General features: G+C 40.2%; 1 protein-coding gene across 1 annotated transcript in view; it reads right to left on the reverse strand.

Annotated features, from left to right (window-relative positions):
* Positions 1-19,291, reverse strand: part of PHEX (phosphate regulating endopeptidase X-linked) — a 173,054-nt gene that overhangs the window by 115,375 nt on the left and 38,388 nt on the right. The window contains exons 6-10 of the mRNA XM_039852264.1: positions 15,179-15,247; positions 12,631-12,747; positions 10,296-10,379; positions 8,870-9,015; positions 59-152 (exon numbers count right to left, since the gene is read on the reverse strand). Of these exons, the coding sequence (XP_039708198.1) occupies positions 59-152; positions 8,870-9,015; positions 10,296-10,379; positions 12,631-12,747; positions 15,179-15,247 (510 nt within the window). The remainder of the gene's footprint in view (positions 1-58; positions 153-8,869; positions 9,016-10,295; positions 10,380-12,630; positions 12,748-15,178; positions 15,248-19,291) is intronic.

Raw genomic sequence — 19,291 nt, forward strand, 5'->3', positions numbered from 1 at the left:
CTGCTGTGGCATGTAAAGTTACCCAGTCATGTAACATTGCAATCTTCTTCAAACTTACCCTTGAAAATTCTAGCCACCTATACTGAAAGCGTCTGCTGAGGTTTGGAATTCTGGAATAAACCATCCTCCACACCAAATAGTTGGCAATGGTCCTGTTAACAGAGAGAGATGCACATTTATTGCACTTAGGTCGATATCTGATGCTCTGCAGAATGCCTTGGGAAAAACTGTTGGCAAAGCTCCATTGAGGGACCTCTTGCTTATACAAAACTGCAGAACCTTCACTTGAGAAATCACATAAGATGATACAAAGTCAATAAGCTTAACCAAAATTGGTTTGCTTTTCACCACCTTCTACAGACAGATGAAATGAAGATTCCAACTCCAGGCCTCATTGTGAACATTTTGTTTTCCCTCTCAGGGCATGGTGTCCCCTGTTGCCCAGCCTTTTATATCTCAAAATTGTCAGTACAATTTTGAATTATTAGGTGGCTTGATAATAAATGCAGGTGAATTCTTATCTTTGGAAACAAATAGCAATATATTAGCTAATATCAATTATCTAGATTTGTACGCTGGTTCTATACTGACTAGATATGTGAGCTTTGGCAAGGCACTAAAGTGTGCTATTTTTATCTTTCCTTGTCATACAATGTGGATGATCCCTACCGTACAAGATTATTGTGAGGTTAATATAAATAAGAAAATGCTTGACGAAGAGCAAATTCCAGATTTTTGTTTTTGTTGTTGACATCCAAACACATAACCACCCCATATTCGCATGTAATGCCCGTAACACGTTTTTAAAAATCCATTACACTCTGTTAAGTGTTGGCTTTTTCTGTAAGCCAAAGATGCCAGTGACTTCAGAAGGCTGTGTGATCTGAGTTAATTTATAACCAACAGTGATGATGAATTTTTAATGACCCATCTCTCCCCAGCTGTGCCATTATCATGCTGACTAATAACACACATTCTTGAGATGGCTTTTAGGTCAGCCAGCCATGTGAGGGCAGTGTGACATGATGATGGTAACTGGCCCATCAAGAAAAACTCGCATTCATACTAGACTTATCGGGGTGATCACTTCCTAAGTTATATAAATGTCTAATCACTATGTTGTACACCTGAAACTAATATATCTTATGTCAACTGTAATTGAAAAAAATTTTAAATTTTTTAAAAAGAACAACCCACAATCTCATTCGCTCTAACCCAGTGAACATGTACTTGTAGCAATAAAATGTTTTTCAGCATATATATCCAATATATGTGTAGTTATTTTCATTTACATAGAGATAAACTAATGGACTAATAAACTATAACATATCAGAGATGTTTTAACAAATATAGAAATAGAAATTTCTAAAGATAAAATGAAGTAAAGATACTTTCAAAAGTCATTAGTTAATTCTTCAAACACCATTAGTTAATTCTTCAAGACACATTATCCACATAGGATTAGGGTAATAAAACAATAACAGTGCATGTAAATCCACATTTCATATAGTCTTCTTGACTATTTTTAAACATTTTGGACCATATCCTTGTCAGATATGGTTCACTCCCATTGCTTTCACCTTGTCATCTAGCTACCCAAGGTAGCATATTAGATTAGGATTAAGGCCACTTCTGCCATTTTCCTGCCATTTACTTGTACTTTATTAGTAATAGCTCCAATTCCTGTTTCTCTGCAAGAATTTTTAAAGCCATTTGTCCATTTTTTGAGGATTAAACCAGACAATAAAATTCATAAGTCTATAGGTATATGTAAACAGCTCAAGATTATTTTCAATATACCTAATGAAAACAAACTACTAAGGGTGACCCTGACTCCCCTCGTGTGTGTCATACATCACAAATGAAGGATCTATGGCCATCTATTATAGAACTCAAACAACTCTATTTTTTTGATAAAATATAAAGACATATAAAAGTTTTAAAATATTATTTTTGGATTCAGTGGTTATTGTTGGGGTATGTACACTCCTCCCCGGAGACCACCGCTCTCATCAACAAAGCCTAGCCCTTGTCCACATTCTGTTGAGGCTACTATAAACACACACATGTAATTTTAGGTCATTCCTTTGGATCTTTGGAGTCCACATTCCTACTCCTGAGCAAGACAAGAAGGACATTTACTGTTGCCCAAGTATTATTCCAGACACCACGAGAAATATAAAGAAATAGGATCCTGGCACCTACATTCAGAGAACTTAAGAGTCTAGCTGGGGGACACAGGGCTTGAGATTTCAGCTTATTCATATAATGAGGTTTTTTAATTGAAGGGACACGGCAAGTACATAAGAGATCGTCCTTTCATCCAATCAGCACATCCTGAGGACCCAGATATGTACTAATAGTTCTAGGTACTGGGGAGTTGGGAAGGCGAGAAAGATATAGTCCCTGATCTCCTAAAGCATTGAGCTGAGCAGGGGAAATGAGAAAAGTGCATAAATAATAATTTGGCAGACCCTAGCACCCAAAAGTGCATGCCAAATGCTTCGCCGAAAGGAGCCCACACACCTCAAACTGAGAGATAAGAGTAGGCTTCATGAGAGGGACAGGGCCTGTGCTATGCCTACAGAATGGAAGGCTTGGGTGTGTGAAGCAGGAATGTGAAATGTGGGCAAGCTAAGTAATGTAGGACTAGCTCATGTGTTGGAGGAGATGGTGAGCAGAGTCGTCACTCTCGGAGGCAAGCCAAAAAGGCCAGCTACAGTGGGAGGTAGAGGTAGCAATCAAGGTTCAGTGTAGAGAACGTCAATGGGGCAAAGCCTGATTCTAGCACAAGGTCTGCATGGTCTTTGACCTTAAAATACTGCTTGCTGGATGTGAGAGTTATACTGGATCCATAGGTGCAGATGAGAAGAGGAACACAGCTAGTAGATATCCTTACATGAATTCAAAAGATATTCCTTCAAAGGAGCGGTGATGAGCCAGAGTGGCTCAGGAGATTGTTAGGATGGGTCCTGATGGTGGTAGAAGAGGCACTGTGATGGAAATATGTTGGGGTTTTGAACGTGTAGGCCTTTCTAGCTCCCTTGAAATCATACCATGTCAGCACTATCTATAATCCCCATAGCACCACTATAGGAGAAATATTATTGTACTCATTTTACATACAAGAAACTGGAGGCCTAGAACCATTAAGGAACTTCTCATGATCATTTAGTCAGTGGGTCTCCAACTAGGCAAAATTGCCTAGGGAGTTTTAAAAATCCAGATGTCCAGGTCCCTCCAGCTCAATTAAATCAGAATCTCTAGGGTGGAACCCAGCATAGCTTTTCCATTCCTCCCAGCTAAGCGCAATATGCACCCAAGTTGGAGAACTGGGGTAATAAGCAATGGAGGCTAGACCAGACCCAGGTGTGTCTAACTCTAAGCCCATGTGCTATTCCCCATGCTACATGGTGAGGAATTAATGCCTATCATTCGGCAAGTTTCCTGGTCAGTAAGGGAGACCCCAAAACACTCTGACAAAGGCACTTATCAGAAATCTGTAAGTATGAAAGAAAGTGTGTGAGGCCTTCATGGGCAAGGCATTATTACTAAGACGCTAGCATAAGACCTTGGAAAGCCAGGAAATGGAAGCCAGAGTATGGAATGCAGGAGATGGAATGCTCGCATAGTGAGACAATGGCGCTGATGAGCTGCTCCAGTTATAAATACATTGACAGAACATGGGGGAGCATACCGCTTTGGAGAGCTTATATTACCATGCCAGAAGCAGATCTGACCATAATGACTGAATCACTGCCACCTAATGCTCAGACACACTAAAAAAAAAAAAAAAAAAAAAAAAAAATCAGGCTCAGTAACAGTCCTTGAAATAAACATACATCTTTTTTTTTCCAAAAAGCATTTTCAGCAGTACAGTAATATCTCCAAATGACAATAGAAGAAAACAAACTATCTGAGGAGAAAACCCACCACTAAGAAAGCAACATGAAATCATTTCCCAAAGCTTCTGAATGGGAAGATCTTTTCAGAAGCTTTTGCTGCTCCTTGTTCTCAATTAATGACAATTTGCATTCGTATTGCATTTAAGAGATCATAAAGTACCTTTTATGATCCTCATGAAGATGCTATGAGGTGGTCATTATTATCACTCCCATTTTCAGATAAAGAAAACAAAGGTCAAAGGTCAAGGGGCTTCCAAAGATGTGTCAAATCCAGGACTAACATTTGGGGCTTCAGATTCCAGTGCTTGCATTTGCTTCTCTCAGTCATACTACATGAGGTGAGCTAAATAGGTTTTTCTCAAAAGTCCTCCAAGCCACAGAGATCTTCCTAAATCCTAAAGGCTGCCTAGAGGTATCCCTAAGGCAGTGGTTCTCAAAACATGTTCCCAGGGAGGCAACTTCGGCGTCACCTGAGAATTTGTTAGAAAATTCCTGGGCCTGCCCCAGACCTACTGAATCAGAAACTCTGGGGTGGAGCCCAGCAGTCAGTTTTAACAAGCCCTCCAGGGGATTTTGTTGCTTGTCAGGTTTAAGAACCATTGGTTTATGAAAACTCCACCTCCTCATCTTTCTGAGCAATAGCTAAACTAGGACTTTCTAAATCCCAGATCAGTGCTTCTTACACTTTAATGTGTGTATGAATCCTCTGGGGATCTTCGTAAATTGCAGAGTCTGATTCTGTATGTCTGGGGCAGAGTCTGAGAGTCTGCATTCCTAATGAGGTCTCAGAGAAAGCCCATACTGCTCTCCGTGGGCCACACTCTGAACAGCGAGGCCCTAGACCACCCTCAGCATTGCTGAGTCCCGTAAGAAGTCCACATAACAGCACATTGCCAGGTAAGCCTCTGGGAACATCTGTCCAACATAATTGCCTCACTTCAATATACACTGTGCTTGCTTTGTATGAAAATAAAACTGAAGACAGGAAAGATCATAAAGGCTTGGAAAAATCTCCAAGGGTTTACTTTAGGCCAGCCTGCTTTAAAAAAAAAAATAGTTCTGACACAGATGACCTCCATGAGGCCAAGCCTTGCCAGGAAGAAGATCCCAAGCCAAATCTCTCTGACCCCATCCTTCTTCATCCTCACCCCTCCCATTCTTGCTCCTCAGGCCAAATCAGATGATATCTGAGACAGTCTCAAGTCATCAGTGTGGGGGACAGCTGAAGAGGGCAGAAAAGGACAGAAGTCTACAGTATGCCTCACCCAGTGATGTGCCAGACAACTGGCTTCCAAGAAAAAAAACTGATTTGTAGCATTTGCTGATTTCCATGGTGTAAATATTCCTACCAGAGCTGATTTCAAACTATCTATGTGCGATCACTCCACATAAAGCTGGGAAGACATGCACGTAACTTGAGGGACCCAGCTCACACTGTGTTCTCACACCCCCTTTACACCTTGAACACCAACTCCTTTCCCCATATGCAGCCTCCAGCTCATGTCCCCAATTGGCCCTGCCCTGGCCACCTACTCCCTTGAATCGCAAGGGCCAACACAATCTCTGGCACCATCTCTGAGGGATCTCATTGCTCTAGTTTTGAGCCATGTACCACCTGCCAGGAAATCGGCGCCACTGCCTCCACAGCCACTCAGTCAGAAAGAGAGGCCTAATCTCACCATGCTGGCATGGGGCATGATACATGGGGGAAGGCAGCAATCAAGAAATGAGCAGCTAATACCAACTTAGGATGGTTCTGTAAACCTGAAAATAACAGGGAAATTGTCTATTTCCAAAGCTAACAGGGACGTGCCTGAAAACTGTCTCTTTTCCATACACGTACATGTATGGAAAAGAGATAGGATATAAATGAGGGTAAATCTCAGCTCTGCCTCCTCTTAGAGTTGTATCCTCAGGAAAGTCACTTAACCTTGGCTTCTTCATTTGTAAAATGAGAACAACATATAGTTATTTTAAGGAATAAAGGTAACTGTTAGCCATAATAGTGGTTAACATCATCATGACCCATGTGTGATTTTCACAGGCAGTTTCTCAGAACAGAAGTACAGCATTGACACTCAACTTGAGAAGGACTGGCTCACTGTTTCTTCAAAGGTGCCTCCAGGGGAGAGGTGAGAGGATGCTGGAAACAATAAGCTGAAGCCTTTCCTCTACATATCCTGGGCCTGAACCAACCCCTCAAAGCCTCCCCAGCTCTCTGGACTCCTGCTTCGAAAGCAACATGCTAGTCCCATCAATCACAATGTGCAGCATCCCCCTTTCCACTCTGCCCTACCTAGAAAACTCCTCCTTATCCTTTGAGGTTCTGCTTATATAGTACCTCCTGAACAGTAGCAATTGGGGCATCTGGTTAATGTCCAGAAATTTTTAGGAAGTATCTACTATGTGAAGTGCTGTACTAGGCCTTGAAGTTACAAAAGCAATTACAGTAGGTCCTCAAATAACATCACTTCATTATAAAGTTTATGAGATACTGTAGGATTATATCAATTGGCCTCAATTGTATCAATTAGTCTATGATAAAACTGGTTTCATCATACATAGTTTTGCTTAGTCACAGAACCTATCAATGATGCTAAGTGAGGACTTACTGCACAAGCGTGCCCACCATCAGGTGCTCACCATGTCATGGGGGTAGGGAAGCAAAACAAACAAGAAAAGGTCATTTCAAGAAAATCAGATAATTTATTTGATATTTTGCTCCTGGGCACACAGCGCAACTATACTTCCCACCTTCTCTTCTGGCCAATGGTACATGGGTAGAAGTGACATACACTACCTCTAGGCCTTCCCACAAAAATCTCCTGTGCAATCCTCCACTCCCTCTCTTTCCCCATGTGCCAGCTAAATGGAGAGGATTCCAAACATCCAGAGGAGGGCAGAGCCACAAGACAGCAGAGCCTGGGTTCCTGAGTCATTACCTGGAGAACACCCATATTGGACTGTTCGATTAGCCAAGAGTATATTTTTATTATACAAGCCACTGAGAGTTTTAGAGGTACTTATTACAGTGATTAGCATAGCATGCCCTAACTAATATGGTAACTATGGGGACCCAAGGGAACATTTCCTTGACTGCTCTTGTAGTGTAACACAAGTGAAGATCAAATATGTTTAGTAGTATAAAAAAACTTACTGTGATATGCAAATAATCAGTCTTTTCAAGATGTATACGTCTTGAAATCTCATAATATATAAAATACAAGTTGTTTTTGATGAACTGGTTGTTGAGGAGAACTATGTGAAAGAGATGTTTTTGTCTCAATTTAAAAATGAAATATCATAATGTCTGCAGGTAATTTTTCTATCTATATTTTCTTCCATTGTTGTTCACTATGTTTACATATGTCCAAATTATCACTTTCACAAGACCCAGATTAAAATCGCCCTTCACTCATAGTCTTTCTTGGTCCCTTTTGTTATGACAGGTCGTTCAGTAAACCAAGGCCTAATCTATCACCTGGTTGTAACTCGGGCTTTTTGGAAATAAAATTAATACAATTTCTTAAAGTAGCTACTAATTTACAACAGAAGGTTACACAAACACTAGAAGGAAAACAACTCACTAAGTCTGAAGAATACATCATACATAGCATGGCTAACTCCACCTTTCAACAGAAACTACCACCAATATTTAAAATGTGCTCAGTAAAACTCAATGGCATAGGAGTAGAAAATCATTTGGGTCATATTTTATAGCATTTCAAGCTAGGAAGTACATATGAATAATCTTCTAATACAGTAGGTCCCCCCAAAAAAACTAAGCATGAGACTCTCCTGGGGTGCTTATTAAAATATAGATTCCTAAGCCTCACTCTAGATCTACTGTATCAGCCCCTATGGAGAAGGTGCCTTGGAATGTGCTGCTGCTGTCATTACTGGTCCATGAAGCACAGTTTGAACAGTGAGGCTCTACCCAACACACATGTTTATATACCTCTAGATTCAATTTTCACTTAGAGAATTTTCAAAGAATCACTGCTTATCTCTGGTAGAATTTTAAATGAATTTATTGTTTCTTCTCTCTCTTTTCTCAATATTTACTGTTCTGTATGCTTTCCTCAATGAACATATATTGCTTTTGCCATAAGAAGATATCATCCTAAAAAGAGCAACAGCTCTTCAAAGTTGTCTAAGTGTTTCTGTTGGTGGGGATTGGTGTTAAATTTTACTCCTAGGACTTCTGAAGGTGCCTTTCTTTTTTAACATAACTTCTGACAATATATCTTGTCTAAGTCCAAATAAGAAAATATAATTTTTAATCATGCCTGGCAATTGGACTAGTAAATTCTCTTTATAAACTAGTTGACCTTTCTGTGCCTCATTTTCTAGATGTAGTCAAATATAAATGGCTTCCTGAAGATGTAAAATTCTCTTTCCTGGGCATTTTTAGGATTTCCTTGGTTTTGTAGGGGTAAAGTAGTAAGGCGACAAATTCTAAAACATTCTTTCACGTAAGAAAAACCTGACAGTTCCTGAAGTTGTTTCATCGGTGCGATTTTTCTACAGCTCTGAGTGATCTTATGTCTTTTCAATATAGGTACTTCAGTTTATTGCCACAAAATGGCTTATTGGCTAAAAAGAAACCAGAAAAAAAAAGGCAACGAAAGACCAAGAATGAGCTGGGGGGAAAAAAAAAGTCTCAGAAAATAACATCATTATGTAACTAGTTCCCAAAACTAATAAACAATTTAGGTTTTCAGAGAGAAAAGTATGAAGAAGGGCCAGAAATAAGGAGCAAAAATCTTATATAATTGCTGTCATTGCAGCAAATAAATTGCACTAGATGATGGTTTTGGCCAATTTGTCACAAAGGGCACCATGATTTTCCCCAAGACTCTTCTGATATAACTTTCACTAAAAACAGTTTTCAAAGGAGGGGAGGCCTTATAATTTTAAAGAAAAAACAAAAGTCATAGTAAAATACATAAGAAAGCTCTTACTTCTTCCTCTCAGAGCCTAATATCCTAAACAAATCCTTAAAGTACTGTGGAACGCGAACCACCACGTTCTCTGAGGGGCCAATGTCTTTCAGGTCGGGGTAGAGTCTGGTATCAATGACCTTCCTGATGTAGCTCAGCCAGTCAAACTAAGGAGAAAGAGAAAAACAGTTAGAGAACCTCTTGCTAGACAGCAAGCAAGGAGAGAGGCAAACATAGAGTCGGCTGAACATAATCCACTGCTTGTGATTTCAGACCAAATAATTAAAGATGCGACTGCTCACACCTAGAAAATAAATGCCTGATCCCCACCACCCAGACCTACTTTCTGAATCATAAATGGAATACGTGTTCTGTACCATGTGCATACGGACAACACATACAGACTCAACAGGTAATACCTATGCTTGCTCCCCCCCTGACCCTCCCTGACACTGCCTTTAGCACTTTCAGCTCTCCTCCTTCGTTCTCTCTCTCCCTCTTTGTACTCCCGCATTCTGTGCTCTCCCTCTCTCCTTCCCTTCTCTCCTGCTCTCTCCCTCCTTCCTTCTTACACTCTCCCTCCCTCCTGCCCTCACCTTCAGCCCTTGTTCTCCCCTGCACTCTCTCTGGCTCCCATACCCACTCATTCATCATGTCCGCACAGACACAGAGGCCCAAGTACATCACAGCCTTCCCTGTGGCACAGCCTTCTAACACAGGGGAAACAAGGAGCAACAAAAAGTAACATATGTCACCTCTTCAGAGCATCACTATCTTGGTGTCTTTAACTGGCTACCCCAAAGGTCATTTCCAACCTCTTTCTTGTTTTTGCTCCCTTGCCTGCTTCCATTATTGAAATGGAAAACCAGTTACTCCCTGGCCCAGCCTTCCCTGTACATAGGGATGGCTACATGCCCCAATTCTAGTCAATAAGAAATAAAGGGAAGACGTCTGGGGATATTCTAGAAAGGCTTTGTTTTTTTCTGGTAAAAGAGTCAGATGTGGCCATCCCCAGCCCTTCCTCCTTCTTCCTGCCCTGATGGCAGAAATGACATGTGGATCTGTGGTAGCCACCTTGCAACCTTGAGTCATCAAACATGAAATCGAAAAGCGAATACAGTAACGTGGAATGGAAAGAAAGAACTTGGGTCTTTGACAACACTGTTAAACAGCTAAACCAACACCAACAGCCTCCTACGTCTAGATTTTTGTCATGCGAGAAAAGGGGCTGTAAGTTTTCAAGCCATCTCGGAAAGGTTTCCTGTCCCTTATAGCAGAAAACATCCTGATTCACAGACAAGGGATACTTTATCTTCGTGGTTGGTTATGAGAATAACCAAAAAGACTGACAGTAAGTTTTACAATACAAAACTTTACACACAGATGAAATACAATCACTTGTAACATAAAAAGTTAACATAAAATTTCCTAGATCGTTGTCACCAACCTGGGGAATCATAGCACTCAGTTGGGAAATGTTCATTTTGTTGTACATGGCCTCGCTGGTTCGGTTTTCATGTGGAATCATTATCTGTTAGGAAAAGACTTTGGTTATTTTTTTCAAAGGAACCATTTCTTACTGCATGACTACTTTCTGCATGTGCCAAAACATCTGCATAGTTTTATACAGTTTTTCAAGATTTGGGTGTGGTGCCGAACTTGGGAGAGAAAAATAAAGACATCACGTTAGGCAAGAGTAAGAAAATAAAATTTCCTGTCCTGTTCAGTGTGAAACATTGTCCTCGACATAGAAATAACTACCCAGAATCCCTTCCTCACCTATAATGTGGATGGACAAAATCTATTACTGGTCCAGTTTTGACAGGCAAACTGAGGATGGTCGATTAAGATAAACATTTGACCTTCACCTGTGGTATGCAGATACTGATCTTGGTGTTTCACGAATCACAGACCACCCCTCATCCTCAGGGTCACATTTTCACTGAAGAGCACTAGACTATCTGGATACCACTGCCATCTGCAATCATTCTATCAACAGCTCATTCCCTCACTTCCCCTCTTCCTTCTGGTTTCTCTGGCCTTGAGATTACCTTGGCCTCACTGCTGAGGGTATGGGTTCAATCACTATCCAGACACACATTCTCAAGACTGCGTCTCCAGCCCTGACTCTTCACTCTTTCCATTCCCTATATGCATACTCTTGGCCATTTTGCCAAAACCAAACCAAACTCAAGCTTCTCGCCTCTGCATGTTTAATCTAACCTAAAAAGAACAGCAATGATCATCTTCTTCATGAGCCATCTTAATAGCATCCATGGACAGGCAGTAGCTCCCCACACCCACCCCTGAACCACATCATAATTTTGCCTTAAGGCCCTTCATCATCTGATTCCCTTGCACTAAAACAGACACCTCCCATAGGACTCTCCTACCCTTACATCCCCATCCTCCATCACCACTCCCAGGGTTTGAACTATGATTCAAGACATTGCCTAGATTTATTTCCTGTCAAGCCTTTCGACTAAACTCCACGTGGCTCCGATCACAAGGGTCATTCCATCAATAAGCCCTCCCCTTGTGAGCTCACCTCTCTAGCTAGGATTGGGTAAATGCACACTTCCATGGCTGTATTTATAATGACTTATTTTACTCGAGTAGGCTATCCTGCCTCCTCAGGGAAGCTTTGGAAGTTTCCCTGGTACTATGTGTCCCACTCATTTTGAATGTCCCTAGGGACCTGGAGTGTAAGAAATTAAGGTAAGATTTACCAGCTGGCCAAAAATTCATTCACCATGGAGTTTTCGAGGCAAAGTCACAGAGGGCTGAGTGGCAGACATCTGCCCCCTTTTTACTAAATGTTTCGATACCCTTAGCTTCTTTCTCCTCATGCTCCACAGGAGAGACATCATGTATCTTACAAACAGGTTCCTGCCTCAGTTCAAATCACTGCCTCAGAGAACGTCCACTCCTTCTCCCTCTACTCAGGCTCACGGCTCCAGGTTGGAGCCCTTTGGCCTCGAAGCTGTTTTCAGTTCTCTGCCAGCTACTTCCCCCCTCCCCATGGATGTGTCACTTCATTTAGCCTCTTGACAATTCCCAGTCTTGCCTCAACCCAGCTGTTTTTAGTTCCCTTTTTGGTCTAAATCCCTGGCTCAGGAAAAGGCCTCCCCCAATCTATCAGAGCCTCATCCGAAGTGGAGCTCCAGGCCTCTTATTTGCCTCTAGGCTCAGCTTAGTGGCACAGGCTTTGACTCCAGGACGTCTGCAGTGGTCCTTGTGCAGTCTTCAAAGGTGACACGCAGGAATGAACTTTCTGCTCTGCAAGTAGGACTTTGGAGAGAGGTACACACGTATGTCACTGAGGCTGAGAGAGAGACTAAGTCCTCCTGGCCCTTATCCACCATCCAACTCTGTACCTCACCACCACCTCACCAAGCACTAAACCAAGCAACACTCGGACTCACATGCACTTGATTTTTACCAACTTGTCAGAAAAGGTTACCAACCCATATACAAGAGCTTCTTGACAAATGATTTTTTTTCCAGTCCAAGGAATCTCCCACAAGCAGATCTCACTATATTTGTTCCCTCTGGTCCTGGGAATGTACAGGGACTTTACACTTTGGTTGTTCTAGAAAAAAAAGTTATTCTATGAACAAAGCTAACCATTTAGGATTTCTCATTCTCCCTCGAGTTTGTTTATATAAATATTTATTTTATATATATATATTTATATTTATTTATTTATTTATTTATTTCAGGATAAACTGCCTTTAAAATAAAAAAAAAAGAAAAGAAAGAGATTTTAGATTAAGACTTACCTCAGCTATCTTAATTTCCAATCTAAGCGCCGACTTCATGTCATGCTCTGCTCGGGAGCTATTAGCTCCCAAAAGCACGGCAGTATCCACCATGAACTTGTAAAGGGCATCCCGATACTGTAAGAGATAAAGAAGCAAGTGACCATGACAACAGCCTATTAAAAGGTACATTTCAGGGACAAAGGGGAGCAGAAACAGCAGGCGAAAATAAATTTTCATTTTCACTGTGTACTCAAAGTATGGTACAGGCATTATGCAATACCAACCACCCACCTACCACTTTGGGAGAAAGAAGAGTGATGGCTATTTGGAGATAGCTTCCATGAGAGACAAAGATGTCCAGCCACCAACAATCAAGAGAACTAGTTTTTGTGGCCACCAGCAATATTATAGATACATGAAACATCTCCAAATGAGCCAAGAATAGAAATTTAAAGGTCAGACTCCTTTTTCCAGCCAAGAGGCTTTAATAAAATAATGGGATAGAGCTGTCACTAAAAGCAGCAGGCATGATCCGTGAAGACTAGTGGGAACTGTGATTTATTCTCTTCCAGCTCAATTTACCCACCTTCGCACTAAAAAAATTAAAAGCCAGCAACTGCAGCCCTATGTCTTTTCAGTTTTGTATGGTTTTTACAAAGTTCTCCTCACTACCTCAGGAAAAAAAGGGAGAGATGAGAGAAATGATGAAGCAAAACCAAGCAAATAGAAAATATAGAATTTCTTCCCTGCATGTTCATAAACCCACTGTCATGATATTCATGTGCCATTAGAGGGAGGAACCTTATTTTATAGGAATTGAAGAATCTCCTTGGGGCGGGGGGGTCACCTCTCCTTTCAGATATACTTCTAAGAACCCAATATACCAGGTATTAAATTATCTCATAGTTATTCTATGGGAATAAGATATCCTAACATACATCTTGATTCTGTAAGCTATTCTTGCTATGTTTACGACCTCGGGACTTATACAGTGCTTGGCATATAGCAGGCCCATAATAAATATTTGTTGAATCAGTAAGCAAGCTTTGCAAATAGTCTTAATTAGAAACAATGTTTTGCAATTCCCAGTTCAATTCAAAATATTTATTCAATCAATACATGTGCAAGATGTCTTGCTAGGCATTCTGTGCTTGGGGAGGTACAGATGAAAAATTGAATAATGCTTGAGTCTGGTTCCCAGTGTGTGATCTGGTTCTCAGTGTGTAAGAGAGATAAACATGTAATTACTAACTGTAACATTAGAGAGACCAAAATAAGTTCCTTAATAAAGCTGCTAAGCACTTGAAAATGCAAGAACTTGAGAAGAATTCCAGCCTGGAGAAATAAGGGACACAGCATTTGAAGGAGACAGGTTCAGGAGCAATGAGGAGCCATCCTGTGAGGTGTATGAGTCTGCCTTTCTTAGACGAGAAATGAATAGATGACATAGCAAACATGGTTTGGAATCAAGTCAGGAAAAGGCCTTGAAATCCTTCTAAGGAATTTAGATCCTAGCTTGTGAACAAAAGCATGAAGGGAGCTATGCATCAAGAAGAAAATTTGTCAAGTGGTGCTAAGGAGGCAAGAGAATGAAAGGGAGTAGGTAAAAAAAGGCTGTCTGCTGTCATTGAGGGTTACCAAGGACCTAACCTAGTCACCTCAGCAGAAACAGAGGTGCTCTCAAATTACAATTCATTCTGTCCACTTTCAAGAAGGAAAACTCTGATGAGTGTCCACAGCCGCCAGAATGTTGCCTAGAATCTTGGCTAGCTTCCTGCCCTCCAGAGCCCTCCTGATATAGGGTTTAACATAAGCAGAGGGGTAGGGACTTACATTGTGAGTCAGCACTTCCCAGTCAAAGTTCCTGCATTCTCAGGCTGACCAGAAACCAGATCGTTCCCTAGTCGAGGGGACCCTAGGTCTAAGGCTCCTTAGGAAGTTCAACAGTTTCCAAAATGAATTGAAAGTATCAGGAATAAACCAGCTCTGATCCAATATGCAAAAAGCTAGGCTTCCAAGTCAACCCAGTAAGTCTAACCTGACTGACCCCTTCTGGTTCTCATTAAGCTTACAATAACCTGGTGCACTTGTTAACAAAACAGATTCCTAGGCCCCACTTCAAGTCTACTAAATCAGTCTCTCCAGGGCTGTGGCCCAAGAACTGACAGTCAATAGAAACTTCCCAGGTGATCCTTAAGCAGTACGATTTGAGAATCATTGGTCGACTGGGCATCCCTCCCCATGCATTACTTCTGTAATACAGAGTAAGCTCTCTGCACTTGTGAGAAATGGCTTCAAGCTCATTTCTTGGTTACTTCATCACGAAGGTGAGCTGTCTCCCCAACTCGATCATGAGGACTCTGAGCACAAGGACTCATACGGCCTTGATGCCCAGACCTCCAGAAGACATTTCTCTGCCTGAATAAAAGGGCTTTTGCTCCCTGCATTGGGAATATAATCACCAAATAGCCACACTGCTCACTTCCAATAAAGAGGAATTTTAGAACAACTTATGAACCCAACAACAGCCTGACAAGGCTCAGAGTTGAATATGAATAAAACTTACAGACTTGGCTTCTGTGCTATTATCAAGGTAGTCTTCCCTCACAGCTAGAGAGAGTGTTGCTTGGTCCAGCTGTTGAAACAAAAACAGAAAGCATTCTACTTGCACTGTAAATTCTTCTGCACCATGTTAACAAGAGTCATGAGGTCAGCATCCGAATCATATTTTGAGCTTGTGTCAACATTACAAAAACAATTCACTGCACTCAGAGCTACATGCAAATAGACATTTCGGCAATGACAGACATTATAAAGTACCAGAGACCTGCCCCTGCTTCCCCAATTCATGGTTTCTAACCCTTTTGAGGTTCTAGCAATGCTGACAAGTATCAAAGCTTTTTCAGTTGGAATAGGTCTTAGAGATTATCTGGTTCCCCCTCTTACTTGATGGGTAGAGAAACAAAAGTCAGGGAAGTGATATGACTTTCCCAAGGTAACGCGGCCGAGCAGAGCTCAGAGAATTACTGTCTTCTGTTGCCAGATCCCGTATTCCTTTCATCACAGTATTTTGCAAAATGCCAATTTGGATGGAGTTGATTGATCAGATTTTCCACCTTCTGCCCCTAAAATACTGTGCTGCATTGATTTATTTGTTTGAAAAAAAATCAAATGATAGATAATTTTGTTTCGCGAAATCTTAGCGAATTTTAGAACCCTCTCTGAAAAGTTTCGGATAGGTGATAAAAATTCAAATAATAGACAACAAAATAACTAGAATTATTATTATGGAAAAGAAATGCATAGCTTCTTGAATTAAAACTCTCAGCACCTTAAAGGCAATCATAGAAAACAAGATAGTTTTTTCAAATAACATGCTTGACAAACTGGACATCCATATGCAAAAAAAAAAAAAAAAAAAAAAAAAAAGAACCTTGACCCATACCTCACACTTGGTACAAAAACTCAAAATGGATCATAAACCTGAATATGAAATCTAAAACTATAAAACTTCTAGAACATACAGAAAAATCTTATGACCTGGGGTTAGACACAGAGTTCTTAGAAATGACACCAAAATCACAACTGATAAAAGAAAAAATGGACTTCATCGCCATTAAAAAATTTTGCTCTGTGAAAGCCACTGTTAAGAGAATGAAAAGACAAGCTACAGATAGTGAGAAAATGTTTTAAAATCACATATATGACAAAGGACTTGTATTCAGCATATATAAAGAGCCCTCAAATCTCAACAATAAGAAAACAAACAACCCAATTTAAAAGTGGGTAAAAGATCTGAACAGACATTTCACCAAAGAAGATATGCAGACAGAAAATAAGCACATGCTCAACATCACTGGTCATTAGGAAAACAAGTTAAATCCATAATAAAACACAACCACACATCTATTAGAATGGCAATACAAAGAAAAAAAATCCAATAACACCAGCGCTGGTGAGGATTCAGGAATACTGGATCATTTATCCATTGCTGGTGGGAATGCAGAAGGGCAGAGCCACTTTGAAAACCAGTGCAACAGTTTCTTATAAAGTTAAACACAACTTACGTATGTGTGTTTGACCCAGTAATCCCACTCCTAGGGATTTACCCAAGAAAAATGAGAACTTTTGCCCACACAAAAACTTGCATGTTACTTTATAAGTGCCAAAAACTGGATACAACCCAGATGTTCTTCAACTGATGAATGGATAAACAAACTGTGATACAAAATGGAATATCACTCAGCCATAAAAACAATGAACTACTGATACCTGCAACAACACGGGCAAATTTTAATCGCATTCTGAAAAAGAAGAAACTACAGGGACAGAGAATGAGGTTTGGGGATGGGGAAAGTAGTTGTCTACAAAGGGGCAACACCAGGTAATTCTGGGGGGTGATCGAACTATTCTGTTTTTTGATGATGGTAGTGATTACATGACTTTATGAATTTGTCAAAACTTACAGAGACATGCGTCACAAAACAATTTAACTGCATGTAAATTTAAAAATAAATTTTTTAAAAAGTTCCAGAACTTTCTCTACATTTGTGGTTCTTTCTTAAATATCAACAACTGCCTAAAGACTGAATAAAATGGATCTCAACAGCAGATTTTCTAATTTAAATTTGATTCACACGTAAAAAAAGTTAAATCGAATTAGCAGAATACAAAATCTAAAAACAAATCAAAAATTAGTAGCATTTGCATAGAAACTGGATCCCACATTCCCATATCATTAGCTCATATAATGTTACATTGTTTTCATCTATTTCCTGTAGGTTCTTCTTCCTCCTACTATAATCTCGAATATTTTTAACACATAAAATCTGTATAGGATCATGGTTTTCCATAAAATCCCCTTTCATATGCAACAAATTCTACAAAGACCAAGTTAAGAGTTAATGGTATTATGAAATATTTCAAGGAAAAATACTGCTCTTGTTTCAAGAGTAAAAAGAAAGATGTTTTCATAACATCCATTTTGTCTGTGTGTATTACTAAAATCTTCAAATTATTGTGTTCAGTATTCTTCTCTAATTGGCCCAAAACAACCAAGTCACAAGCCAGCCTGGCTTCATCCTACTGCAATTCCCAAACTACTGTTTCTTCCAAAAATTAAGTAAGCCAGGATCACAAAACACCACAATATTATGATTAAGATATTTTGGCTTTCTATTAGATTTGGACTACTTGGAGAATATTTTGACCTGCAGTCTCATAGGAAAGGAAACTGTGCAGGCAATATTAAGAAAGCTAAAGCTTCCCACTGATAAAATGAAGTTAAATCCACTTATTGTAAAAGTTTCAATGATTCAAGTGAAGTTACGAGACCTCATCTAAACCTTCAGGTTGTTATGGTTTCTTAGGAAACATTTTAAATACACCAAACAGATTGAATAAGGTCAGTCAACTAAACCTCACTAGAAACATACAAACTCTTGAGGCAAAAGACATTCTCAAGAGGCCAACATTAGGACATTGTATTATTTGAGGTTTTTTAATCCTTGCATCTGAATACTGCAAGTAGAAAATAAAATACATGTTTAGAAAATCTGATACATTAAACTGAAATATGAATTTTTTTTCTCCAACTGCAATAAACCTCAGGTTAGGGGGAAAAAAGCAGCAAAAGAAAAAGAAACATCTGCCAATTTATGATGTAGGAAAAGGAAAGACGAAGAAATCAGAAAAACTTCATTTCCAAGAGAGTTTCTCCTTGTCATCTTTATGATTTTGCTAAGATTCAGACAAATGCAGGCCACTGACTGTTTCAGTAACACATACTGAGACAACCTTGGCCTTCCAAACACTCTTTTTGGATCACATATATTCAAGTCTTTTACTGTCCCTTAAATCTTGGCATCTCCTTACATAAAATAAACCCAAACACATGTAACGAGATATGTTTTAGGGCACTGGCTTCTGCTGTTTCTGGTTTTTTTATATTTCCTTTCTCCCATTTAAGGCTGTGGAAAATCCTGTGCCATCTCGCCACAGGGGAAAAGAAAGTCTAAGTTCACTGAGAGAGAAGAGTTTGGTGTAAGAGAGATTTCTCCCAAGGCAAAAAAGAGGATTTCCTAGGGAGCCAAAGAAATCAAAGTTTCTCCTGAGCAGAATGACCAGTCAATGTCCCTAGAAAGTGGCAGGATCTGAGAGGGAGGGAGAGGCCCAAGGCCCCAGCAGCAGAGAAGCACACTTGAAGAGGTTACATGGGCTAGGATAGCGGGTTTCTTTTTAGAAACAGGTAACTGATGAGTGGAAGATCTCCCAGTGCCCTGGAGAAGGCTGAGAAATGGGGCAACCAGGAGACAGGGAAGTGCCTAGACTGGTTCAATTTCCCACTAAAAGGTGGGGTGGGAGCTCAGTCAGTGATGAAATAGACTAAAGAAAATGCCTATTTCTCACACATCTGAATCTGAGATATGAGAGGTATGTTGCATACAAGAACTGAAGAAAAACATTCTCCAAATGATTCTGACCAGTTGCTTCGTCATGCTTTTCAGAGAAGGGCACCTTCGTCATGTGCTACTATGTACTAGTATCTATCCTGTAAACTGTCACCAAATCCATCTCATATAAACCTCGCAGTGACAGTGAAAAGTAAATTCTAATTCACTCTTCATTACACATGGGAAAAATGACTCAGAGAAGTAAAGCAATTTGCACGAGAATATTC

The sequence above is a fragment of the Pteropus medius genome, unplaced genomic scaffold (genome assembly GCF_902729225.1).
Source record: "Pteropus medius unplaced genomic scaffold, Ma_sr-lr_union100, whole genome shotgun sequence".
NCBI classification, from domain to species: Eukaryota; Metazoa; Chordata; class Mammalia; order Chiroptera; family Pteropodidae; genus Pteropus; species Pteropus medius.